A 27,955-nucleotide genomic window follows, 5' to 3' on the forward strand; every position below is an offset into this window, starting at 1 on the left:
TTTTGACTAGAGGTGGAGCAGGTGACTATTGTTTGTGAAATGTGAACAGAGTGTAACGGAACCCGGTAACCCCGCTATGTTTCTGTACGGAGTCGAACTGATTTAAGTGCGTACCAGCGGCTGATGGGGGTTCGCAATTCGGATTGCACCTGGCGAAATCATTCTCTTCTCTTCCCAGCTCAGCGTGGAGAGAGCAGCGGAGGCGGCACACAGTGTAAGCACAGACACGTTACGTGTGTATATTACCTACAGCGCATAGTCAGTGCATTGTGCTATTAATGAGCTAATACCAGACCACACAATAATGTATTCCATGTGACCAGGCTATTAACACCCTTTTCAGTGGGATGTAGTCTGGAACCCGACGGTCTAAATGCCGACCGCCGGCTTCCAGACTGCTTTATCCCGACTAGGGACGAATGACAGGCGTCTAAATGTAGACGCCTGTCATTTGACCGGCGCCCGGCATCCCGATCGAGCGGATGCCGGGCGCCGCAGCGGACAGCCGCGGGGGGGGGGTTAGGTTTAGGGCTGGGGGGGGACAACTTAGGGTTAGCCTGCCCCTTCGGGAGGTTAGGGTTAGGCTAGGGGGATGGAGGGTTAGGCACCCCCGAGGGGAGGTTAGGGTTAGGCACCGCTAAGGAGGGTTAGGGGGGTTAGCTTAGGTTAGTAAATTCTTACCTGGGGACGATCGGGATGTCCTCCTTTGTCGGGCAACCGCTGTCGGTAATACATATCACACACATATATATTAGCTGGCCACATTGGCTATTACAGAATGGTGAAGCCCTTTAGAATTAATGCACGAATACTAAAATGCTTGTTTACTTTTTTGTTAATACTTATAAAAAAAAAAAAAAAAAATCCCTGTTATTACTTATTGCAATATTTGTATCTGTTTACAGTGTGAATTATTTTACACTTAATCATATTTACTAAACTATAATACATTATTTTAACCTAAGGGAGTGTGTTTACTAGATGGAAGTTATGAAAGTCTGGTTGTGAATGCACGCAATTTATTTTGTCTGGAAATCCGTAAAATATGCAAAACTTATTCTCTATGATTACAGCTTACATTGCACATATTCAGTATGATTATGGCTTCCATTGCACATACTCACTATGATTACGCCTTACATTGCACATACTCACTATGATTACGCCTTACATTGCACATACTCGCTATGATTACGCCTTACATTGCACATACTCGCTATGATTACGCCTTACATTGCACATACTCGCTATGATTACGCCTTACATTGCACATACTCACTATGATTACGCCTTACATTGCACATACTCACGATGATTACGCCGTACATTGCACATACTCACGATGATTACGCCGTACATTGCACATACTCACGATGATACGCCTTACATTGCACATACTCACGATGATTACGCCGTACATTGCACATACTCACTATGATTACGCCTTACATTGCACATATTCACTATGATTACGCCCTTACATTGCACATACTCACTATGATTACGCCTTACATTGCACATACTCACGATGATTACGCCTTACATTGCACATACTCACGATGATTACGCCTTACATTGCACATACTCACTATGATTACGCCTTACATTGCACATACTCACGATGATTACGCCTTACATTGCACATACTCACGATGATTACGCCGTACATTGCACATACTCACTATGATTACGCCGTACATTGCACATATTCACTATGATTACGCCCTTACATTGCACATACTCACTATGATTACGCCTTACATTGCACATACTCACGATGATTACGCCGTACATTGCACATACTCACGATGATTACGCCTTACATTGCACATATTCACTATGATTACGCCCTTACATTGCACATACTCACTATGATTACGCCTTACATTTGCACATACTCACTATGATTACGCCTTACATTGCACATACTCACTATGATTACGCCTTACATTGCACATACTCACTATGATTACGCCCTTACATTGCACATACTCACGATGATTACGCCTTACATTGCACATACTCACGATGATTACGCCGTACATTGCACATACTCACTATGATTACGCCGTACATTGCACATATTCACTATGATTACGCCCTTACATTGCACATACTCACGATGATTACGCCTTACATTGCACATACTCACTATGATTATGCCTTACATTGCACATACTCACTATGATTAAAAAGGGTATTAACAGACAATCCGAGAGGTAAGAGGGTACTGCTTGTAAGCTTTATTTTATTTCTTGCAGAATGGCAGAAGTTGTCCATCAGAGCAATGAAAATGGCAAAGTGGAAACTGGACCTGAAGATTCTAACAGAGGCGTAGCTGTTATTAAACCTCAGTAAGCAATACATTTACTATATAATGAGTTTATCATTTGTTTTTTAGCCAGCACACATAAACCACATTAAATGACCGCCAAATCTAGTATACTGGTTAGCTTATATATGATAAAGCTTCTGATAACATTGACAATATACATTACAGATGGCCATTGGTGGCTTAACCATCAATGGTATGAAACCATCGACTAGGAACCGTCAATGGTTTCGTTCGCTGATGGTCATCCTTGATCACTGGGCCAATCAGAGGTGGAGGTGGAGCTATGCTTCGTGTCCAGCACCAGGAAGTACAAAAAACACATTGTGCGGTACTGTACCATCGGTGGCAGAGAACCATTAGATCTCTGCCATCGGTGGCAAAACCATCTGTGGGTAACCAAGATGGCCATCCCTACTATACAGTATATGTAAAGGTTATCCTTACTTTGACTTGTTTAATTTTCTATATGCCTCTAATAGATGGCATAATGCAAGCTTTTTTTACTCTGTCAGCTGTATCTGACTGCAAGAGGCCAGCTGCCCAGGGCCGGCTCCAGGGTTCGGAGCACCCTGTGCCGGCCCTTGAAAAAGCGCCCTAACATTACGCGTGGCTGATTTTGGGGGCGTGGCCTAATTAACATAGGCCATGTCCCCTGTGTGACGTTATTTGGAGGCGTGCCCGCATGGCATGCCTCCAAATAACGTCAGGCTGGGGTAAAGCCCTGCACTCCGTCACTGGCTGTTCTTCCCCCAGCCCTCTCTCCGTCAGTGAATGGTTGCCGCGTGCATGCGTGCGGCATCCATTCACACTCCGGGGGTGCGGCACCACCGCACAGCTGCGGCGGTGGGGGTCCCCAGCCTCCCGATTTGACCATTCGCGGGCCACTTCGGCTTGCAGGTGGAACAGCGGGACAGTACTGTCCCGCTGAAATCGGGATGCTGGGGAGGGCTGCCGCCCTCTATGGGTGGCGCCCCTGTGCGAACCGCTCAGGTCGAACATCCCTAGAGCCGGCCCTGTAGCTGTCCATGCCCTTATATAGACTTAAATGCAGAAATCCTGGTCTGCAGAGGAAATAAAATCCCCTACCCACAATTATCACTACTCCCAACATTTTACACCTTTCTTGAGGGTTGTTTGCGAAGAATGTTTTGCAGGTAACTGTACGGAGAAGGTGCTGTAACCTATAGCAACTAAGCTGACGTCACTTTTCTAGTTCAGTTTAGAAAAGGAAAGCAAATTGCTAGAATCTCATTGGTTGCTATGGACAACACAATTTTTATTTATTATTTGTTTATAGGGTGCCATAAGGGGTCCGCAGCGCATTCTAAGCTACAGATACAGCTCAAACACAACAGGACGTAAAGTTAATAAAAATTACATTACAAACAAAGCAAAAAGCTCTCTACACGGGTACAGGTGAATCACTATCAAATATGTCCCCCTCTGTGTTCTCACATAGAGATTGTGCAATAGGTGCGACATTTTTTTTTCTACACATATGCATTCCCTTTTAATTTTTGAATAATGTTTTTTATTCAGGCTTCTACTATGGTGCATATTTATGAAACAATTTCTGCGGGATATTCCTCCCCCCCTATTGTGGTCTGACTCTTGCGCGTTTCTCGCTATGAGTTTGTTTCATCAGAGGAAGTAGTATAAATACCCCCTAGCCTGAACCAACCTTCTCGCATCCTCATCACCATACGTAGAGAAACTTATCAAAATTGTTGCCCATGATGGTAAATGTGGGGCCAACTTTGGCGGTTCCGGAATCTAATGAAAAATGTGAAATTCACTCTTCCCCTTCAATCCGTAACCCAAAGCGAGGAAAGTGGGCAGTGAGGACCTGTAGCTTTATATTAAGGGTAACGCTGGAAAGCATGAGCCCATTTATGCTGCTCTCCTGAACACTGGAACAATCTGTTGTTTCTGTCCACTCTCTGCTTTTCAGTCTTAAGGATGCCAATCCCGGGCAGTGATGATGTCTATGGTAACAGTTGTGTGTTCTTATTCCTGCAGATATATAACTACCAAGGAGAAATTTCATGGCTTCATTGATTCCGCCAGTAAAGAAAGCACAGTAGTGACCGTTTCTCCTGATCAGGGCAGTGCTGCTGGTGAGCGTAGCGAGAGCAGTGATGTCTTAGCGGAACTCCAAGCGAAAAGGATTAAGCTGGACAAATCTGTCGGTGACCATGATGATCGTAGTGAAACAAACGAAGAGAAGAAGCGAGCGAGAGGCCAGAACAAAAGTCGACCCCATGTGAAGTTTTCTCACCTTGAGCAGCAACGGTTATGTCCGTCAATCATACAGGTATGAAAAGGGGCACGAGGCAGCATACTCTGGGGGAGACGTATCAAACCTTGGAGAAAGTACCAACCAATCAGCTTCTAACTGTCATCTTTCAAACAGAGCTTGTAAAATGACAGAAGCTGATTGGTTGGTACTTTCTCCAAGATTTGATACAACTCCCCCTATGTTCCTTTAGTAAAAAGTTTACATGGTCATTAGGTCAACCATCATTCTGTAAACATGTATTTAGGTCAACACATTTAAAAGGCCGACATGTAACATGTCTACACTTTTTTTTTTTTTTTGTGTTATTTTAGCCTAACCCTATCCCTAAAAATCATGAAAAATCCAAGTGTTGACTTTTAGGGTCGACATGTTAAATGGTGATCTTTTTGACTGTCGATCATTTAACCCTGTAAACCTAAATATATGTCTACAGAAGGATGGTTGACCTTATGACACCTGCCTTTTGACTGACGACATTCAGAATGTGTTGACGATGTTGTTGTAGACCAGGGATGGGAAACCTCAGGCTCGGGGGCCGTATAAGGCCCGCAGAGTCATTTGGTCTGGCCCTCGGAGCTTTTCTCTGCCAGCCTCATCTGGCTAGCAGGGTGCCCAGAATGGCACCCTGCAGCCAGAATCTAAGCAGCAGTGCCGCCAGGAGCGTCCTTAGGACACTTTTCACCGTACACCGCTGCCCTTACAGCTCCCCGAAGCATCCTCAGGATGCTCCAGGCATTGCTGTATTCAATGGCGATTGTGGCCCCGCGTGACGTCACATTTTCGGAGTGTGGCCTGCATCGGGCCTGCGAATAATGTTATATATCTCAAAATGGCCCACGGCAGAAAAAAGGTTCCCCACCCCTGTTGTAGACCAATCGACTGGTATCTATTCTACACCATCTAGCTTAATAACACATTAAAGTATCTTGCAAGCCTGTTACTGGTCTGTATGGCTGTCACTGCTTGGCCTTTTCACAGGACAGTCCATAAATAGCATTAATCTGGCAATTTAAACAATTTAATTGACCAAAAACAAAGTAACTACCATATAATTTCTTGTTATTTAGATCTGCATTACATCGCCGTGCTGGCACCGTCAAGAGTTATGTCTCCCCCTGAAACAGGGAGAAAGTAGAGAGACTACTCAAAGCTTTTTGTTGTGTTTACTATAGGTTTCGGTTATAGAGTACTGCTGTATACTTTACACCTTTTTTATATTTAGTTCTTATTAGGGGATTTAAACATTCGAGCATTTAGTTGGTAATCCCCCGTTAGATTAAAACCAACTTTTTTAGTAGCTATTGCAACCATTGTGAATTGGTAAAATCCAGGCTTTCTTCCCCAAACGGTTTTACTTTGCCCTTCTCAGTTGACCTTCGATTAAAGGTGGTGGTACCTTAATTTTACTCCAAAAGCAGAGCAAGAAAACACTTAAGCCTTTCTGCTTTAAATCTGTTTGTTTTGTTCTGTTGTGTTTGCTCTGTAGGAGTAAAACGTATCCCGTTCATTTTTTTTTTCTCTGATTACAGGAATGTGCCAGTAAATGTTTTTTAGGTGAGAACTGCAAGTATTTGCATGACATTGAGAAATATTTATCGTGGAAGCCAGAAGATATCGGGCCTAAATGCTACCTGTACGAGACCTTTGGTAAGTGCATTTATGGCATTACATGCCGCTTTGCCAAATCGCACTTGGGCGAGGACTTCAAAAACCTGATCAATGAGGATTTGATAAAGCAATTGGAAGGAAAAGTTTGGGTAAAAAACAGTCTGGACAAAGACCTGCAGCAGCAGTTACGAAAGAGGAATGTTTCATTTGAGAAAGCGGAGAAGTACTTGAAGCTTTTGAACAAGTCCCAAAACTCGCGGAACGTGGAAGGCAAAGCTGAGGTCAGTCCTGCACCTCAGAGCAGCTCAGCGGGACCTGCTGCCACTGAAGGAGCTGACGTCAGTGTGTGCTCTGACCAGATCAGCACAGAGGGATCCATTGGACTACCTGCAAGTGAGATGAGCACTGGGTCTCCTCCAGGGCAAACTGCCCATGGCGGCCTGCAGGAAAGTGTGCGGGTGACGTTGGGAATGGTAACGGATGAAGATATAATAAAGCTCAGGCCGTGTGAGAAGAAAAAGGTGAGTACTTCTGAAAACCGATATGACGCTCATCTCCCCAAACACTAGAACACGCATGTTAGACAGTGACCTATTCTGTGCATTTAAACATTTATATTTAAGCTGCACCTCTCTGTGCTGCAAGGGCATAGGCCAGTTTTTCGGATATATTTGCCACACTGTTGAGTCTGTAATGCGCCACCAACAGGTGGTGTCACACGGGTGACTCTTCTGATCTGTACAAATGTTTGTGAGAAAGCAGCCTTATCATTTACAAGGAAATAGGGGCAACCCTCAGGCAGTGACATCATACCTCAGTGATGTCACCAGTTCCTAGTCCCATTAATGGGCTGAATATTGGCTCAGTCTACTACCTGTTAGCCTCCACTTGGCATCTGTATCAGGCTCACCTGTAAACTGGTTTATTTAATATTTTATTGCGCTGTAGTGGTGCCATGCCGAACAGTGGTTTTGCCGTGTATGTTTTCTAGCCTTAGTATGTATGAAAAAAGTGTTGAACACCTTTTGTTTAATTTAATGAATTGTTTTATTTAATACCATTTGTATGTTATTTTGCAGCTTGACTTCCGAAACTTACTGTACCTTGCTCCATTAACTACGGTAAATCTTATTTAATTTAAAATAAAGCTTAAATACAAGGTTATATCCTTTATCTGTATATTTTACGTTTTAAACCTGCTGTATGACAAATTGTTGTAACCTTTGACTGCTTCAAAAAAAATCGTCCACCCAAACACATTTTGTTAGTTAATTATTAAGTCCAAACCCCAACGAACTGGGAGACCCCCCGCCACATCATCTCTCTGGTGCCTAATTCTTCTGCTAATGGTGGAGGAAGAAGCATTTGATGTAAGATGCTTCTGACACATAGAGGGTTATGTAATGGGTTCCGAGTTAAAGTAACTGGTGTGTTTTTGGCATGTGCGCTGCTAAATTTAGTTTTTTCCTTATAACTAATTGCCGCTCTAAAACGTGCCAGTTCCTTAAACTCAGAACCGATTACATAACACCCATAGTGGCTAATGTGTTACACAATGAATGGTCTGTTTTCTTGACACAGGACAACATAGCAACAACATGTGTTGGAAGCACGGTAGAGTAAGTCAGCAGGATGGATTATCTGACAAGCGGTGGGGCCCCAAGCACCCGACCCCAACTGTACTGACACTTTGGTGCTTAATGTTTAAAAAAACCATTATGGTTAGGTCCTAATATTAACTCCGTTGTCCACATGCTTCTATTTGAGTCTACAGTCTATTACTGTTTTTTTTTATTTGGGTTGGCTATTTAGGTGTTGGGGATGTTTCGTCTTACGTTCTCATTTCTTCATTACTTATTCAAATGTTCCCAATGCCAACAGTCAATGGGGTATATTTACTAAGGTGCGGGTTTTTAGAAGTGATTTTGTTGCCCATAGCAACCAATCAAATTCTACTTAACATTTATCTAGCACCTTCTAGAAGGTAATAGCTAGAATCTGGTTGCTATGGGCAACAAAACCACTTCTAAAAACCCGCACCTTAGTAAATATACCCCAATGTATTATATCTTTTTTTTTCAGTATTTTTATTTTTTTTAACCTGAATAACTTTTATTATATCTTCCATCCAAAAATACAGAAGGCAAAATACACGAGGGTACAGACTAGGGAGCACCACAATAAATTCTTGTCACAGATGTCTATTTGTTTCTTTTTTTATTTATGTATCATTTAGTGTATTTTTGTAGCACTCAGGCCCCTGCCGCAATCCTCTGCTTGTGCATGCAGCTCCACAGTATGTCAGGTATACCAGTCGCCTAGACATGGTGGAGGCAGCCATTTTGTGAACTCTGCTGATATTTAATGAGAATCTCTGAGGCACTTCGTACTGAAGTGATGGGCTGAGTTCTCATTAATAATGGTACATTATGTGATCTCTCTCCGGCTCCTAGTGACATGATAGGCATAATTGTCATGGTTACAGGCTCACGCCCCAAAACGGGCGCCCGCAGGTGACCCTTTAAGTATAGTAATTTACCAGTGGAGTTGGATAATACATCAGCATGATATTTCGTAAAGAAATCAGGCCTGGTTTCTTTTGAGCCTCTCGTTTCTTGGCCATATAATAATAATCTGCTTTGTGTGCTGCTTTCGTTGTTAGTGCGGCAATCTTCCATATAGAAGGATATGCAAGCGCTACGGAGCGGACATCACGTGTGGCGAGATGGCCATGTGTACTAAGCTCCTCCAGGGCAAGCCCTCGGAATGGGCGCTGATGAAGAGACATCACACTGAAGACCTATTTGGTGTACAGGTTGGTTGCAGCTTACAGTATCTCATAAAGGAGACTAATATCACTTCACATTTACCCATTACTGGAGATTTCCACTCTCGGATAATTATGCTTGTACATGCCCTCCTACAGCTATAACGAAATATATTGCTTATTCTAAAATTCTGTGCTTTTCAATTTGTCTTAATACGATCAGCCAGAGTTGTTTATTATCGATAACATAGGACAGGCCTGGCCAACCTGATGTGAAACTACACATCCCAGCATGCTCTACCACAATTTTTAGCATTCCCTAATAGCAAAATTTGCAGGGCATCCTGGGACGTATAGTTTCACAACAGCTGGAGAACCCCGGTTAGCCAGGCCTGCCCTAGGACCATGTTTGTTGCCTTCTATACATTTGAATACAGAGATCAGTGCTTTTTTTTTTTTTTTTGGGTCACAGCCCCAGGGCTATAAAAAATAAACAATTACCTGATATTATAAAGACATAACTGAAAAGCCCAGTAGGGGAAAGCCATGAACCAATGTATCTAGCAATTTAGTAATAGAAGTCCAATAATTAGTGTTCACTGTAGGATTTCTTTGTCCAGGGTGCTGATCCCTGGGGTGGGCACATTTTTTCATTTTGAATAGCAAAATTTGGATGTGACACAGCTGTATGGCATGTTATAAATTGTGGGTTCTAATGTGCGCGGCATAGAATATGTAATATTTAATTATTATTAATCACCCCCACATGCCACCAGACTGCATCACATGCCCATTCAATGCCCTTCAGAGCAACCCACATGCCATTAGACACCCTACATGCTCCTTCAGTTCCCCTTTCGGGCACCCCACATGCCCTCCAGACAGCCCAGATGACCCTGCAGTGCACCTTTGGGCAAAACAGCTTTACAAACCTGTTTTTGTAGCTCCAGTAGAGAGAACCGCCAGCCACTAGAGAGGGAGAGTGCAGCCTGCAGATACGGGATTTGTTAAGCAGCAGCGGGATCCGGGAGCAGTTATATGACAGCAGTGGGGGGAACTCTAATACAGGCAGATAGCTACATGCCTCAGCCACTGGCGCACAGTTTTTAGTTTTGAATTCTGCTAACTTGGTCATTCCATGATCTGTTAGTGAACTGTAACATCCAGTATCCTAAATGGTTGAATAGCGGTCAGGAGCTGCAATTGTGCAACATTTAAACTACAGAACTTTTTCTACACCAATTGGTCTTTAGTGGTCAAAACAATATTTTTACACGATCCTCATTTATGATTTTTAATCCCACAAGGGAGATGGCTATAATTTTGCAGAGAAGTGGAGATTAATATATATCCTATACAGTACCTGACTTATACCATTTGATTGGCTGGTCACTGGTGTGAAGTTATTTCATTCCCATTCTGATACACAAGCTCTTGAGTATCTGCTACGCTGGCAATGGGACCTAGATTCTCCGATTCTCCGAAAGTGGCCCTTTGGGAAGTTGTTACTGGTCAGAAGAACCACATATGAACCTTGAGAAATTTACATAGTTCCAATGTTACTTTTTTTTCTAATTGCTGAGCTATGTGGTACATTCTTCTTGCAGCTAGAGGGCGCCTTCCCTGACACTATGATCAAATGTGCAGAGCTGCTCAACAGAACCATTGATGTGGACTTTGTCGATATTAATGTTGGATGTCCGATAGATCTGGTGTACAAACAGGTGAGCTTTTTTCCAGCTGTAACAGTTTGACCAAAGAGACTAGTATACGATTTATATATATGCAGGTACGCCATATACTGTAAAATAGCCCTTGCATTTGCCGTAAAGCCCATACTGCTAGGTAACCTGACCGTTTATCCGAATTAGACAAAATCTCCTACTTTGTGCTTGTTTTTTAGGGTGGTGGCTGTGGTTTAATGACTAGGAATAAGAAATTTGAGGGAATTGTGAAAGGAATGAACTCTGTAAGTATGAAAGCAAAATGTTGTGTTATTTTCAATTCTGTGCGAAAAAGTATCGCGAGTGACGTAATTTAGCCATGCAAAAAGTTTCCTCCTTATTCAATTCCGGAAACTTTTCGCCGGCGTGGAAACTCAATGCATTGGAACCAGCGAAAAGTTTCACCAGCGAAAAAGTTTCACCTATGAATAGGTGTCGAAAACAAGTGCAGAATTGGGGTTTTGGGGTGCAAACCTCGGAACCCCCCCCCCTGCACTCTTGGGACTGTCCCCCAAAGGTAAACTGCGTAAAAAAAAGTTTAAAAAATACTTTAGATCGCCCCAAAAAAGTACTTTCGTTTTGGGGGCGAAAGTCCAAAATTGGGGGACAAACTTAAAAACTAGCGAAATAGACTCCAGGGGGCCCCCCTAGTATGCCCCAGGTGTTTTTAAGTTTGCAGCAGGTGGATTTTTTTTTATTTTAAACTTCACTTTAGCAACTTTAAAATATGCTAGAACCCATTTTCATGTACCCCAATTTTGCTGGGACTACTTATTTTCAACCAAAAGTCTGCTAAATACTATTCTTCACCACTTATGCTTAGACGCTAAATAGCAGCTATTGAGATCATTTAGGTACCCCAAATACCTTCAGCATGCCTATTCGGGGGTATCTATAGTGATCCCCAATGTCAGTGCATCTTTTGGGGGGGTGGCAGGCTGAATCTGACAGTACTTTTCGCATGTTACAGTTTCGCCGGGTCCCGTCTTCGCAGATTTCTAATTGAATATGGGGATAAGCGGGGACGAGCGCGATACTTTTTCACATGGAAAACCAGCGATGACAGCGAAAACAGAAACCATATTTAATATATAGGGGCATATTCAATTAGGTCTGGTATGTGTACTTAACAGAAAGAGACACTATCTTCAAATTGAAAATTATTTTCTTGAAAGTTATTTTTGCTGTTGTGATATATAAAATATATTTTTTTATTTATTTATTTTTTTAAACTCCTACACCCATTGTAATACACGTGGGTCTCCTATACGAATTGTATATGGAAGCAAAATTAGCACTTAACCGCAGCAGCCAATCAGCAATTAGCTTTCATCTGTTTACTGTAGGATGACCTGAAAGTAAATGTCTGATTGGCTGCTATGGTTTAGAACAAATGTTGCAAATAAACACTTTGTTAGAAACCTGAATTTTACTGGTGACACAACACATGCGTCTCAGACAGCTTTCACCGACTGCCTATATAAACACGGTTATGGCACGGGAAATGTGACCTGGCAGCCTTGTTGTGCAGGCAGCGGTCTCCACACAGTGGCTGGCTGCTCCCAAGGATCATTACAATTAAAGGTGAGGTACACTAGACCCCCATTGAATGGTTACATGATCGTGGCTGCCTACAGATGTGTCCTCATATGCTATTACTGCCAGACAGCCCTTCTCAGCATGCCAGGTCCCGTGTGACTCTGCTTGCGCCAGGTGCCTCTTTGTCACCCAAACATGCGTCTTAGGCCCAATTGGATGCGACAAACTGCTGTGTGAGACTGCACTGGTCAGTTTGCTATGCGACACTTCTATATTTGTGTGCGACGGAGTCTGAATCTGTGTATGAAATGCTACAATGCCGCGGCTATCTTTCCACGCCAAGGTCCGTTGTGCTTCGTATACAGACTCAAGCTGGGTATACACTGGAGCACGATATGCGGCATCTGCGGTCACATGCGACGTCTGGTCTGATGTGCTGCACATCAAACGTTTACGATATCGCATGCAGTGTAATTAAGGACTGAACGAGTGACAGTTCCGCTGTTGATTACATCATTCTGACACGTACCCAGGATCCGATGTGTCGGCCTGTCAAGCCAACATATCGGTTGGGTACACTGTGTACCCAGCATCAGACGCACACAGATATACAAGTGTCACTTATCAAATTAATCGGCGCAGTCTCGTGAAGGCGCATGTTTGGGTGAAAAAGACGCACAGGACTTGGCGACTCTCTCGCGCCAGGTATCTAGCGCCACGTGGCGTATTAAGGCTAGGTGTATGAGGACACATCTGTAAAGGTGCCCATACACTGTGCAATATAGCAGCCGATCCGATGGATTGGTACGATATCGCTGCTCTATCGTACCCTGTGTGGGCATGATATCGGCCAGTGTGCGCTGGCCGATATTGCACCTCCAGATCTTGCTGCATGTTCACTTGATTTGGGGATGTGATGTATGATCCTATGCGGGTTGGGGAGGGGGTGCCGGTATATCGGGCGGTTGGCCACCCGAGCTCTATGTGTGTGGGGACAGCCTTATATGTCGGCTGTCTGATCGCAAGGTGCATTTCTACTTCAGGGTCCATAGGGGGTCCACAGGGTTGACCTTGGGGTATAGCTGGATCTGGATCCACGGGCACCATGCAGTTAAAGCTTTAGCTGCTCCCAGGATGCACTTGGGTCCATCCTCCTCCATACCCCGAGCCACAGGCACCTCAGTTTTGGTGCCCGGCCAGAGTCGGGTCACCTTGCGCAGTTCCTGCAGCCCCCCAAAAGCTTTTTATTTTTTTCTTTTTAGAGCCAATTTAACTATTTTACTAGGCTCTGTAGAGTGGTAGCGACGGACTGTCTATACAGACGTCCAAGCTGCCGCTCCTACTCCCCGCTGGCGCCGCGATGCCCGTGCATATCTGGGGATCGCGGCGGGACCTCAGAGCCTGTACTAGCAGGGCTCTGGGGCTTTCCCTGGACTGCTGCCGGAGACGCTGGGGAGAATAAGGTAAGCCGCGAGTCGCTGATTAGCGGCGGCTCGCGGGTTCCTCTAAATGCAGTCCGAAGCCCCCGGTTCTGGGGGACAGACCGGGGTTGCTAGCGGTGGCGGCGGGCTCCCCTTCCTTGGAGGCATACCCCGTGAGACCAGTAGACCACCAGGGTAAAATACGCGGCAAGCGGGAAGCCGGCAACCCTGGGGTTAATAGCTAGCCATGGAGGGAAGCCTTCCCTGTTTAGCGGCTCCTCCCCTTAGCTCAGCGCGCCTTTCAGCACGCAGTCTGGCTTCCCTGAGCTGCAGATTACTCGGCCACTCCTCCTCTGAGGTCTCTGGCGGCCATTTTCTCTAGGTGGCAGCGCTGATCTCCCCCTGTGTACCTCTCCCCCGCTAAAGGACAGTGTACACAGCACTATAGCCCTCCCAGACACTGAATCTGGGCGGTTGAGTGTAGTGAAAGGTGCAGTGAGTATTATCTTCCTGCATGGAATGTGACTTTTGCTAGTGCTGCCTGTCTGTGCTTATTTCTACTTACTGTCAGCTTATACCTATCCCTTTCCTTCCCCCACAGGTGTGTGGGGGAAGGGCGTTTTTCTACAAACCTCACCTATATAAATCAACGATTGGTGTGGTCAGTCACATACAGTTGTGCGCGACACAGTGCCATATTGTGGGCTGTTGATTAGCACATAGGTGAGTGCGCCGGTGTGGCACTATTCTTCTCTATTGCCAGAGATCTCGATCTCTCTCTCTATCTCTATCTCTCTCTATCTCATGTCTGAGGAGGAGATTGAGCACTCTGTGGCTCCGGTGTTGGTCTCTGTTCTGCGGGAGTGGATAGGGAGGATTTATCACAGCATGGCCTGTGCAGACGGTGCCAGTTGGTACCTGGCCCCTCAAAACCCCCTATGTCGCAGGAATCACCATGGGCGATGTTTTCTCAAGTGCTGGTGTCTATTGCGGACCATCTGTCGGTCCCAACTGCTATCCCTACCAGGGTGTTGCCCCAGCCTGCCATCCCCCATTCCCCGGGTGTCCCGCAATTATTGCAGAGTCCCCCTGGGTCTCAGCCTATTGGTTATTATGCGGGGTTACCTATGTATATACAGTCTACCCCTGTGACGCAGCAGTCTGTGGTGCCTTTTCAGGCCCCTGGGGCGGCTCCCCCTCCATGGGTGGATGTGCTCTCCAACTCTGTCCAGGGTTTGGGACCACGTCTTCAGCTTTTCAGTCGATGCTGCAGAGTGACATCCCTTCAAGGAAGTCTAAACGCACTATAATGGCACAAGACGCGCATTTCACGGACACCGAGGTGTCCTCAGATGATGGGGATGTGCATGTCGACACCGACTCGGACGTCTCGGTACAGGGGGTGGATACTAAGTCCTCCATCAATGTGCGGGCTCTGGTTAGGGTGGTGCGAGCCATTCTTCAAATAGAGTAAGAGCCACCAGCCCCTAAGTACCCTAGTTTTAAAAAGGCACCGCCCCACCGGCGGTGGATTCCCATGTCACTCGCTTAATCAGGAGCGCTACGCTGCCATTACCGTCTATATCCTCGCTGAAGGATCCCACGGACAGGAAGATTGAGACTTGCCTAAAGTCCATTTACTCTCTCTCAGGGGCAGTAACCCGGCCGTCCATGGCCATCTCCTGGGTGGCAAAGGCCTTTGAGGGTTGGGCCAATGCATTAGAGGATACCTTTCCAGATGATGCTCCGGATGTCCAGAGAGCGTTGTTAGGACAGATAAGAGATGCTTCTTCCTACATTGGAGAAGCATCTTTAGATGCTAGTCTGCTGACTTCTAGGGTTTCGGCGGCAGCAGTGTCTGCTCGCCGATCCTTGTGGTTGAGGTCTTGGAGAGCAGACGCTGATTCAAAGAAAGGCCTGGAGGCCTTTACCCTTTAATGGAGAAATTACTATTTGGTCCGGACTTGGACAAGATAGTAGATACCCTGGCTAAATCCAAATCAGCCTTCCTCCATTCGGCTTCAACACCTTCTAAGGTGCGGAGCTACGCTTTTCGGTCCTTTCCGGTTCAGGGCAGGGCCAAAGATCAGTCCTTCCCGAGGCAGTCGGCGACCAAGACCGCCTCTAAGCCCAAGAAGCAGGCCTGGAGTGCCAGGCGCCCTTCTTCCAAGCAGGAAGATAAACTTTCTGCCTGATGGGACGGGCCTCCCTCTGGGGGACCCCAGAGTGGGAGGCCGACTTCTTCAGTTTGCCCGGTGCTGGCACAATACCACCACGGATGCCTGGGTTCGAGAAGTGGTCTCCCAGGGGTACGCCCTCTCTTTCCGGCACAGACCGCCCCACCAGTTTTTCTGCACGAGTCCTTCTCAGGACAAAACCAAGGCTTTGCAGATTCAGGAAGCTATAGAGTCCTTGCTGAAAGCACGGGTCATTGCTCCAGTTCCTCAATCACAATGAGGGATGGGGTACTACTCTACTCTGTTTCTGGTGCAGAAACCCAATGGTTCTCATCGCCCTATCCTCAATTTGAAGTCTCTGAACAAATCCCTCTTATAGTTCCCAAATTCAGGATGCAAACGTTACGTTCCATCATTCTAGCGATGGAACCTGGGGATTACATGGTCTCCCTGGATATCCAGGACGCCTACCTCCATGTTCCGATAGCACCTTCGCACCAGCAGTATCTGAGGTTCGCTATCCTGCAGCATCACTATCCGTTTCGGGCGCTACCCTTTGGCCTCTCCATGGCACCAAGGGTACTCACCAAAGTGATGGCGATCATGGCCGCACATCTTCGGAGCCAGAATCTACGGCTGCTGTCGTATCTAGACTACCTCCTTTTGCTGGCGAGCTCTCCGGAGGTACTGCTTCAACATCTTCACCTGACGATCGCTTGTCTGCAAGCGCACGGGTGGTTGATAAATTGGAGAAAGTACTCCCTGATTCCATCACTGTCGGATGGTTCATTTGGGAGCCCTACTAGATTCTCGTCAGCAAAGGATCTTCCTGACTCTGGAAAAGGTGTCCTCCCTACAGCTGCGGATACACAGTTGCCTGAGCAGTTGCTGCCTGTAGGTCCATTCGGCAATGAGAGTTCTGGGGTCCATGGTGTCAGCATTCGACATGGTGGATTTTGCCCAGTTCCATTCTCTGCCCCTGCAGGGGCCGATTCTATCAGAATGGTTACCTCACCGGATCCGCTCTCAGATGCTGGTGTGGTCCCCGGAGGTTCGGCACTCTTTGGCTTGGTGGCTTCAGACAGCTCATCTGGACGAGGGGCGCCCCTTTTGGATCCCGGACTGGGTCCTGCTCACAACAGATGCCAGTCTCCGGGGTTGGGGGGCAGTGACAGGCTCGTTGTCACTTCAGGGACGTTGGACTGCGGAAGAAGCTCTTCTTCCCATCAACATCCTGGAACTGCGGGCGGTGTACATAGCCCTGCAGTCGTCCGGTACCGCTCTTCAAAGAAGGGTGGTTCAAGTTCAGTCCGACAACGCCACCACGGTGGCGTACATCAACCACCAGGGAGGAAGTCGCAGTCGGGCTGCTATGTCGGAGGTGTCTCGCATCCTTGCTTTGGCGGAGTGCCACATTCCAGCAATCTCGGCGGTCTTCATCCCCGGAGTCTTCAATTGGGAGGCGGACTTCTTCAGCCGTCACGACGTGCATCCCGGGGAATGGTCGCTTCACCCAGAGATGTTTCAGCTGCTCGTGGACAGATGGGGACTGCTGGAGCTGGACTTGATGGCCTCCCGTCACAATTGTAAGTTGCCCGTTTACGGGTCAAGGACAAAAGATGCAGGCGCATGTCTGGTAGACGCGCTGTCGGTGAAATGGACGTTTCACCTGGCGTATCTGTTTCCTCCGATATCCCTGCTACCTCGGGTCCTGCGGAAATTCAAGCAGGATGGCGGCACGCTCGTGCTGGTGGCTCCAGCGTGGCCCAGATGTCCTTGGTACTCCAATCTGAGGAGCCTCTCCATCGACGCTCAGTACCTTCTTCCTCAGTGTCAGGGCCTATTGTCTCAAGGGCTCTGCATTTACCCAGATCTGGGTTGGCTGTTTTTGACGGCGTGGCTCTTGAGACAGCCGTCTTAAGGTCTTGGGGCTTCTTGGGTTCGGTTATTAGTACCATGCTCAGGGCACGCAAGCCTGCTTCCGTATGGATTTACCACAGGGTGTGGCGCACTTTCAGTGGTGTGAGCCCAGAAACTATGATCCTCAGGTGTTCCGAGTCTCTAGGATCTTGGAATTTCTTCAATCAGGTTTGGACCTAGGCTTACGCCTTGCCTTCCTAAAGGTGCATGTGTCCGTGTGGTTTCAACGAAGGATCGCTACACTGCCAGATTTTTTTCCAAGGTGTTCTCCGAATCCAGCCTCCCTTTGTGGCTCCTTGGGACTTGGCGGTGGTTCTTCGGGTCCTGCAGGGTCCTCCTTTTGAGCCTCTTGAGTCGGTGGAACTCAAGTGGTTAACGTTTAAGTCCGTTTTTCTCCTGGCAATTGCTTCTGCCAGGAGGGTGTCAGAATTGGGGGCGCTTTCCTGTCGTCCCCCTTTTCTGATTTTTCACCAGGACAGAGCGGTGCTTCGCACTCGTCCTGCGTTTTTGCCGAAAGTGGTTTAAAAGTTCCACATCAATCAGGAACTTGTTGTGCCTGCTTTTCAGTCACCTGTTCTTTCAGCTGCTGAGGCTTCCTTGGATGTAATCCGTGCTCTCAGAATTTATGTGGACCGGTTTTCCCGTCTCCCTTTTCTGTGAGTATGGTTTCTTGTGTGTTCCAGTCTTCCTTCTCTCTGTTTAGTCTCCTCCTCCGGTCGTGGCTGCTTACCAACTGAGGTGCCTGTGGCTCGGGAGCGGGGTATAGAGGAGGATGGACCCAAGTGCATCCTGGGAGCAGCTAAAGCTTTAACTGCGTGGTGCCCGTGGATCCAGATCCAGCTATACCCCAAGGTCAACCCTATGGACTTCGTAGAAACAGAGATAACAAAGGTAAGTTCTTACCATATCTCTTGTTATCGCACCGTGTATGGGCACCTTATGTTCAACAGTTGCCCAAAATAACGACACCACTCTAATTGTGCTGAACAATGTTGCATTAGTTTGACAACTTTGCTGACTGCTTGCCATTGCCCACTGTAATAAATGACTCGGGGCAAGGGGTGCTCTGAGTGTCATGGACCCGTGCAGGCTTTATATTCACCTGAAGGATGCAGAAGAAAATAATAGTTGGAAAATACTTTTTAATATAATTGTGAAGAGGTGCACAAGATGAGGAATATAAATAGGAGAATTACCCTCTTAATAAAATGTTCGAGTGGTTATAATTCTTGAAGGAGAACTCTCCTGGTTCTAGCTTTTATTTACCCCAAAACCGAATACTTAGGGGGATATGTACTAAGCCTTGGAGAGTGATAAAGTACCAACCAATCCGCTCCTAACTCGCTTTACAGGCTGTGTTTGAAAAATGACAGGAGCTGATTGGTACTTTCTCTCTCCACTTTATCTCTCTCCAAGGCTTTAGTACATCTCCCTCATTATTAGAATATAATATTTGCTGCTTATTTTTCTATGTTTTCAACTGAATAGTAAATCCTGTAAGTAGGTCATGCAGAGTTATAGTGTAATATTATTATTGTAGGGCCATACACGGAGTGTTCATTTTCAGCATTAAAGCTAAAAAATATATATATTTTAACTGGCTTTAACTTTTTTTTTTTTTAAACATAATTTTGCTCTATGGCCGAGAAGATTATTCCATTATACATTTGTATTATATACCTGTAGGTATTGGATGTGCCGCTGACTGTGAAGATCAGAACCGGAGTCCAGGAAAAAGTCAACCTAGCTCATAAACTTATTCCAGACCTGCGGGAATGGGGAGTTTCCCTGGTTACAGTGAGTATTGACACCATTCACCAGTGCTGGGGAGAGAAAGGTTCATTAACTGTATCTCTGCATTACAGAGTACTGGGACGGGACCCAAGGCTGGGCTGAGGGTCATCTCTGCATCATTTTAAACAGAATCTGTGTAAAGCAGATTTGAGCTACAGTAACTGTGACGTGTTTTGTGTTCTTCTGTAGAATTGTTCTAGATGTTTTTGTGGCATCAGAATAAGCTGTGAGCTAAATGCTCTTCTCCGTTTTGTGTAAGCTGCCATGTGTGTTTGTATTTTGGTTCAACTTTGCATAAAATAAATTCTACCTGTGCAGTGAAATGAAACTGCTAACTTTAAAATAAAACAAAAAACCCCATAAACTTGCCTTTATCTGAGTCCACCTTTCCGTTCCTGTGTGCTGTACAGACGTGTCCTTGCACATCTTTGCTGCTGTCGCGCCAAAAAAGCCCGTCTCTGCGAGCCACGTCCTGGGAGAGACTGCTAGCGCCCGACTTCTTTTTTGCTGAAAATGCGTCTAATGCCGCGTATCCACTAGCCGAAAAAATTATCGTTATCGCTCATTATATCGGCCAGTGGATATGCCGTCAACGACCAGCGATGCGCGCTCCCACTGGTCGTTGACCACGTTGCTCATCGCCCGTACTTGCAGGGCAATCTGACAATATTGTCAGGTTCTGCAAGTACGGGATGAGGGAGGGTTCCAGAGTGTCGTTAATGACATTGAGCGCGGCACTGCCGGGGACACACCACACGATATCGCTCATGGAGCGAATCGTGTAGGGGATACGCACCTTAAGTCGCAATGGGCTGCATCAGCAGACTGCTGATTAATTTGATATGGTGGCATTTGTATATCTCTGTTGACTGAGGGGTCTATTTATTTAACTGCCATGTCACAGGCTGTGTTTGAGAAATGACAGGAGCTGATTGGCTGGTACTGTATCTGTGTCCACCTTATCTCCATCCAAGGCTTTGTAAATAGACCCCTGAATCTGTATACAAAGTGCTACAATGTAGCGGCTGCAGCTTTTATCATTCCAAGTTCCGTTGTGCTTCATATACAGGCTCGGGTACACAGATATACAGGTGTCGCATATATCTAATTAATGAGCACAGTCTGCTACTGCGTCCTACTCGCATCACATTGCGACTTACACACATTTTCAGTAGAAAAAAAAAAAGACGCCCAACACGGGACCTGGCGGCTCACTCACGCCAAACAAGTGGCGCTGCATGGCGTATTAAGGCTAGATGTATAAGGGCAAATCTCTATGCTATGTAATTTGTAACGTTTGGATTACTGGGATGTGAGTTACAGTGCTAGGCACTGCACAGAAGCTGCTGGGCAGTAAGATCACCAGAAACACTGGGCCAGATCAAGCGTTACATGCAAGTTTGCAGATGGATCTCCCGATTAGCAACTGTGCATACGTCTGAGCCTCCATAGGTAACTTTGAGTAACTACAGCTGGTTCCTAGACCTACACATCTCACGTAACGCCTCTTGCGGCTTAGTGAGTGTGACTGAGCAGCACTTGGGCGCATGTAGGATAAGTGCGTTGTGGGTGTGTAGACTGATTTACTTGCTATTCATTGGTGAGCATACGCAGAGGTCCCCCTGATTTCTGTTTTACCAGGATAGGCCTAGTCCAAGTCCGCGCTTCTACTTTCACTAGTGTATGGATGGGGGCGGCGCGGTTGAATTGATGCGGTAAACTCTGGATCCAGGTGGATATTGACATTTATTTCCGAGTGTGAGATGCGACTGACTGGCTTACTACTCTGAATCAGGCCTACTGTGTCAGAGAAATGTGTGTGCATCGACACGTATGACATGGCGTCAGTAAGGGGAACGGAAAATACATTCCGGTAGGAAGATCTCGTGGACCATTCCAAATGTGGGTTTGGCTGTAATTCTAATATAGTATCTGCTGAAACTTTGCATAGAAGAACATTAAAGTCTTGTTCATTATGATAGTTGTATTAAATATATAAAACAGTTTTATTCCCATGCCAGGCTTTGTTTTTCTAGTTTTACTCTAGTTAGTGCAGTATTGCAATAATTGTCTACACACTACTAGTGACTTTTCACCTACCAAGCTAGTGCACCAAGGTTTGCCTGTACACTACTAGTGACTTTTCACCTACCACAGCTAGTGCACCAAGGTTTGCCTGTACACTACTAGTGACTTTTCACCTACCACAGCTAGTGCACCAAGGATTGCCTGTACACTACTAGTGACTTTTCACCTACCAAGCTAGTGCACCAAGGTTTGCCTGTACACTACTAGTGACTTTTCACCTACCACAGCTAGTGCACCAAGGATTGCCTGCACACTACTAGTGACTTTTCACCTACCACAGCTAGTGCACCAAGGATTGCCTGTACACTACTAGTGACTTTTCACTCATCTACCACAGCTAGTGCACCAAGGATTGCCTGTACACTACTAGTGACTTTTCACTCATCTACCACAGCTAGTGCCCTCTGCTTCCCCCATTACTACTTGTGCCATATGTACTACAGCTCTCAGGTTATATATGTCTGGATTGCCTGGAGAGGTCTCCCCCTCCCCCCAATGCACTGTAACACTGGACAATGTATGTACCTTTTTCATATGATTCTTATGAATTTGTGCATTTCTTTACACTTTGTTTTATTGCTTTCTATTATTTTGCTCTAGCTTCATGGGAGGTCCAGAGAGCAGCGTTACACAAAACTCGCTGATTGGGACTATATTGATTATTGTGCTAAAATTGCTGACCCTCTTCCCTTGTTTGGTAAGTTCCACAAAGTGGTAGTTCCCCTTAAAACAGTAACATTGTAGATTAATTCTTTTTGTATATGAAATAGTACTGCACATTCTGATTGAAGGCAACATTCCAAAAGTAATGTGATTATTGTGAAATGTATCAGATGTTGTTTCAGCAGTTTGTGGCTTTGATACGTGAGATCCTGACATCCTGATTTGCTCCATTATGTACTATGAAGTTATCTTTTAATATTGCTGCTAGCATAAGGAGGGGCTCTAGACTGCACACCCTAATTGAAATCTCAGCATGATGGCACCTTTCATTACTAAGTGACATATACAAAAAACAGAGTTGCAGATGCACTATGTGATCATTACTGTATACATTTAAATTTATAATGTAGAATTTCAGAGGTAGTTTGCATATCAATGGCCACTAATATGGGCCTGCCCACCAGCGTCAAGGTCACCTCATTGAGCAGGTCCCTAACACTCTGGGGTTCACATCTGAAATTCTATATTATAAATTTAAATGTATACAGTAATGATCGCATAGTGCATCTGCAACTCTGTTTTTTAATATTGCTGCTAGCACAGGATTCCCGTGGCTGGTGTGTATGTGCTACTAATCATAAAAGTGGGCTTACGTCACCAACAGGGGAAAGGCTGGGTATTGTTACAGTCATTGATTTGTAAGGCTAACAGGGTGCATTGGGGAACCAGGGCATACATAACAGGTTGCGGCTAGATCCCCTTCAGCTACAGGACCCTGACGTCATCAGTTACCATCCATGTGGATATAGAGTGAAGGTGGGTATCCACTACCCGAGAGTGAAAAGACTGAACGATATAGGTATCGTTCAGTCGTTCACTACACTGCAGGGTGCCCACACTGAACAATATGTCGTTCAGTGCAGGCACAATCAATCAGCTGCAAACCTGCTGAACCCGACGATATCGTCAGGTTGACCATCATGTTTGTACGATGATGGATTTCTGAAAGACCACATTTTCAAACTATGTTCAAACGATGATCGATATCGTTGTAGTTCAATCGCTCTTTTTAATCGTCTAGTGGAGAGGCACCTTGAGAATAGTAAACTGTGGCGAGTAAAGCAAGTCACCATTCTTGAAGTGCGGCAAGTGTACAAATTGCTACTATTGGCTGTACGGGCATAGAACCACACTTTCACCCTCACTCAACATTACGCCTGAGTCCTATAGCTAAAGGGGAACTAGGGTCAATCATTCATGAATATACAAGGTAGACAAATTCAATGGGTTGAGCAGAGAAGATCATGTAAGTTGGGTTTGGGACAGCTATTGTCAGAAATAATTTTAAGTCTGTGGGAGAGTGCTCTAGTGTGGTAGGGTAGTGCCACAGGTGAAGTCTGGTAGGCCATAGGGGATGAGAGAGAGTACTTTGAGAAGAGATTTGGGATATACAGTATAAACGGGTGGTATTGTTGAAGGATTTGTAAATGAGACGGATTAATTTGAATTTGGTTCAGGAGGATGTAGGGATTTGGAGTAGAGATTTGCAGAGTAATGCAGCAGATGACAGTCAGAGAGGGAGGGCCAGTCTTTTCTCAGCATTTAGGAAAGATTGAATCTGAGATACTTGGCTTAGGGCAGTGCCAGATAGGTTTGCGCTAATCGAGGTGGAAGGTGATGAGAATATGGATAAGCGGTTTTGTTACATGGTAAAGATGATGGAGATTACTAGCAATATTTTGAAAGTAGAGATGACAGGATAGGGAGAGAGACTGGATATTAGAAGCAAAGTAGAGGGTGAGAACAAGGATGACCGCTAGGCAGTGGACTTGAGAGGCTAAGAAAATTGGGTTGATGTTTACCAGATTAGAGGGTAGGTGGTGACTCCAAGGAGAAGGAAAGACCAGCACTGTTTTGGACATGTTAAGCTATATTCAAACATTGGTACATTTATGTGGAGATAGTAGAGATGGTTGGACACAAGAGGAGGAGAAATGTCAGGGAAGGAGTGTTAGATTTGTGTGTTGCCAACTTTGTGGGAACCCAACAAATATTGGAAATGGAAGGGTGCGTGTGTCATCATGTTTGAAGTTGTAAAGCCGACACTGTTAAAATGGTTTAAATCACATTAATAGGTTGGCATTAGAGCTTTGACCTCACACTGTCCCCGTTCTGAGAGTCGACATTGATAGTCAAACACTCATGCCCAACCCCAACTAATGCTTGCACGTCCCAACCTCCACCAATTGAATTGCTCCTTTGGGTGCCCATTACTGAGTGGTACACTAAAAATAATTGAATTCCCTTTAAGGGGCATATTCAGTTAGATGCGAAAAAGTCCGTTGCCGGACTTTTCGCCGACATGGGAGGTTTCGGGTGCGAAAAAGTATCGCGCTAGTCCCCGCGCGTCCCCGTATTCAATTCCAAATCGGCGAAAACGGGACCCAGCGAAAACTAAGTGAGCGGAACGTGCTGTCATTTTTGGGGAAATGAGCATGACACCCCCCTAAAGATGCTGTGACGTGGGGGTTCACTATGGGTACCCCCAAAAATGCCTGCTGAAGGTATTTGGGGTGTTGAAATGGTCTCAATAGGTGCTGTTTAGCGTCTTTGCAGAAGTGATGAAGAATAGCTTTTAGCAAGGTTTTTTTTATTAAAAAAAAATGAGTAGTCCCAGCAAATTTGGGGTACATGAAAATGGGTGCAAGCATATTTTAAAGTGGCTAATGTGACCTTTTAAAAATCGTGAAAAATCCACTTGCCGCAACCACCTGCAATAAAAAAACCACCTGGGAAATACTTGGGGACCTCCCCTGAGTCTATTTTGCTAGTCTAGAATTTTGTCCCCCAACTTTGGTTTTATATTCGCCCCCAAAACGAAAGTACTTTTTTGGGGTGTCCTGGGTAACTTTTTACAATTTTTTTTGACAGTTTACCTTTGGCGGACAGTCCAAGGGGTGCTGGGTGGATTCTGGAAGCATGTATCCCAAAACCCCAATTCTGCACTTTTTTTTTGACACCTATTCATAGGTGATACTTTTTCACAGGGTTCTACCCATTGAATTTCCGCACCGGCGAAAAGTCGGAAGAATTGAATACGGGGATAAGTCCAGATTGACGAAAATGATGTCATCTGCGAAAGAGTATCGCTGATAACTGCTTTTCGCCGGCAATTGAATACAGCCCTTAGTAAGGTTTTGTAGTTCCACAGTTTCGGTATATGACAAGTTACCCAACTGTGTCAGATTAGCCCCGTACTTTGCCAGTTCTACACTAATAAAAAAAGGGTACGCCACCAAACTTAATATCTGTATTTCTTCTTACCTAGCACTGATCGGTACATAAACTGTACGCCACTCTGTAGACCAGTCCATCCATGCAAACCTCCTACCTCTCTCACGCACTCTGATGAGCTTTATATGATCCATATCTAGAGATTTCATATGTGCAAGAACCGTGAGGTTGAATGAACGCAATTAATCTATAACATTAACACTTCCTTCCCAGGTAGTGGCGATATCTTCTCTTTTGAGGATGCAAATCGCGCTATGCAGACGAGCGTTTCTGGGATCATGTTGGCAAGGTCAGTGATTACAGATTCACAGGGTTGGGGTGGGGGGCTTCCGCTAAAAATTAAGGTTTAAGAAGTATTCAGCAAAAGTATCACTAGTAAATACTGGAGTTCGCACTGTTGGAACCTTGCCCATTTACACCCTGTTATTGCTGGTTTCAGAGGGGCCCTTGTGAAGCCCTGGCTTTTTACAGAGATTAAAGAGCAGAAGCACTGGGACATTTCCTCTACGGAAAGGTTGGACATTCTTCGGGTGTTCACAAAATACGGTATGGAGCACTGGGGCTCTGACACTGAGGGACTGGAGAAGACAAGGCGGTTTATGTTGGAGTGGCTCTCCTTCCTCTGCAGGTAGGACACGTTGTACAGCTCACGTTCTTCCCAATGGTGTGGCGATTGGGGTAGCTCCTGTTACAAGGGGTGTATGAGGGAGGCGTAGCCATAAGATCAGCAGGAACAGGTATGAGGGAGGCAGACAGTTTTGATACAGTGTGACATGAGGAGCCGCTGGCTGTTATTTTAGTTTTTACCATCATCTTTCAGCTGCATCTCGTTGGAGCATCCTATGTTTACACTCTTTTAATGCGATAAATAGAACATCAAACCGTTATTGTGAGGGGGGAGTGATGTACTTAGAACATGCCTGTGTAACCTCCCTTGCTCTGTGTTTGTATAGATACATACCAATCGGCTTATTGGAACGTGTGCCTCAGAAAATCAATGAGAGGCCTCCCTACTACATGGGAAGAGACTATATGGAGACCTTAATGGCGAGTCAGAACGTGACTGACTGGATAAAGATCAGGTGTGTGATTGTGTAAAATCGCTTAGTTACCTCAATAAGATCACCGAATTAATAGTGGCTGCATCTGTGATGATGTGATAGGGCCGGCGTAGCTAGCGCCTGATCGCTTAAGTAGAATGGAACCAGGTGCAGCCCTATGCTCTGATACTGGTCCATATAATGACCATTGACGTGCTTTGACGCTTATGTATACTTACCTAGATGTATGTGATTGTAGCAGGATAATGTTCTGTTTTGGCACATGGACAGTGTAAAATGCCTAATAAACCGTTGTAATTCCTGCACCATTCACCTGATTTGGTTGTAATTACCCTCAAATTAAATCTGAAAGTCTGCAGTTAAAGCACATCTTGTTTGTTCATTTCAAAGCCATTGTGGTGGTGAATAGAGGCCAAAATATGAAAATTATGTCAATGTCCCAATATTTATGCACCTGACTGTATGTGTGTGTATATGTGTGTGTGTATGTGTATGTATATATATATATATATTCCACGTTGCATGCATGTTTATTAGGCATTTTACACTGTCCATGTGCCAAAACAGAACGTTATCGTGCTACAATCACATACATGTAGGTAAGTATACATAAGCACCTTTTTCTTTTTACACCATTTCACTTATGGAAATGGAAAAGATCGCATTGAAAAACACATTGCAATACCAAGCTGGAAGTAAATGAAGATGCAAACCTACTGCTGTGATACAGGCAGGACATTTACATGTCATTTACAAATCAGTGGTGGCTTACAGGGTGTGTGAGTGGGAGGACCAATCACAAGCTATAGTCTTTTGTGATTGGTTCGGTGCCTTCAGCCATAACTGCGAATCCTCCGCTAGGAGGAAGGGAACATTGATAAAATATCTTGCCCAGAAATACTGCCGGCTAATGTATTTCCCAAACAGGTATACAGCAGAGGGAAATAACAGCTTCTGCATAGTCCATAATGTGAACTATCCAACGACTAACTGCATGTAATGTATGGAAGTTATTTAGAGTTCATCACTTAGATACCAAATACATCAGTTTTTATATGTACACGGAAATATTTTCCCCATTTGTCATTTGTGCATTTTATCTAAACCTTTTCTGTCATTGCAGCGAGATGCTGTTGGGTCCCGTTCCACCGAATTTCACCTTCCTCCCGAAACACAAAGCCAACTCTTATAAATGAGACCTTTTCGTATTTCTAACATTTGCTGATCTCACTGTAATTTTTTTTTTTATTAAAAAAGGAATGAAA

At 45.3% G+C, this 27,955-nt stretch overlaps 1 protein-coding gene across 1 annotated transcript; it reads left to right on the plus strand.

Moving 5' to 3' along the window:
• On the plus strand, positions 1-27,955 carry DUS3L (dihydrouridine synthase 3 like). Its single transcript, XM_088459591.1, has 14 exons — positions 1-214; positions 2,262-2,354; positions 4,355-4,649; positions 6,164-6,763; positions 7,322-7,363; positions 8,905-9,057; positions 10,617-10,733; positions 10,913-10,978; positions 19,477-19,587; positions 22,273-22,369; positions 25,843-25,918; positions 26,069-26,257; positions 26,583-26,711; positions 27,814-27,955. Exons 2-14 carry the CDS (start codon positions 2,263-2,265, stop codon positions 27,884-27,886), a joined length of 2,040 nt encoding a protein of 679 aa, XP_088315717.1. The 5' UTR covers positions 1-214; position 2,262; the 3' UTR covers positions 27,887-27,955.

This window comes from Taudactylus pleione, unplaced genomic scaffold (genome assembly GCF_031769625.1).
Source record: "Taudactylus pleione unplaced genomic scaffold, aTauple2 ptg000916l, whole genome shotgun sequence".
NCBI classification, from domain to species: domain Eukaryota; kingdom Metazoa; phylum Chordata; class Amphibia; order Anura; family Myobatrachidae; genus Taudactylus; species Taudactylus pleione.

Bases quoted from the DNA above. Each gene is read 5' to 3' on its own strand.
- DUS3L (XM_088459591.1), top strand. From the start codon at position 2,263: ATGGCAGAAGTTGTCCATCAGAGCAATGAAAATGGCAAAGTGGAAACT. The intron at 26,258-26,582 runs GTAGGACACGTT...GTGTTTGTATAG, and splicing joins TGGCTCTCCTTCCTCTGCAG to ATACATACCAATCGGCTTAT. The intron at 26,712-27,813 runs GTGTGTGATTGT...CTGTCATTGCAG, and splicing joins ACTGACTGGATAAAGATCAG to CGAGATGCTGTTGGGTCCCG.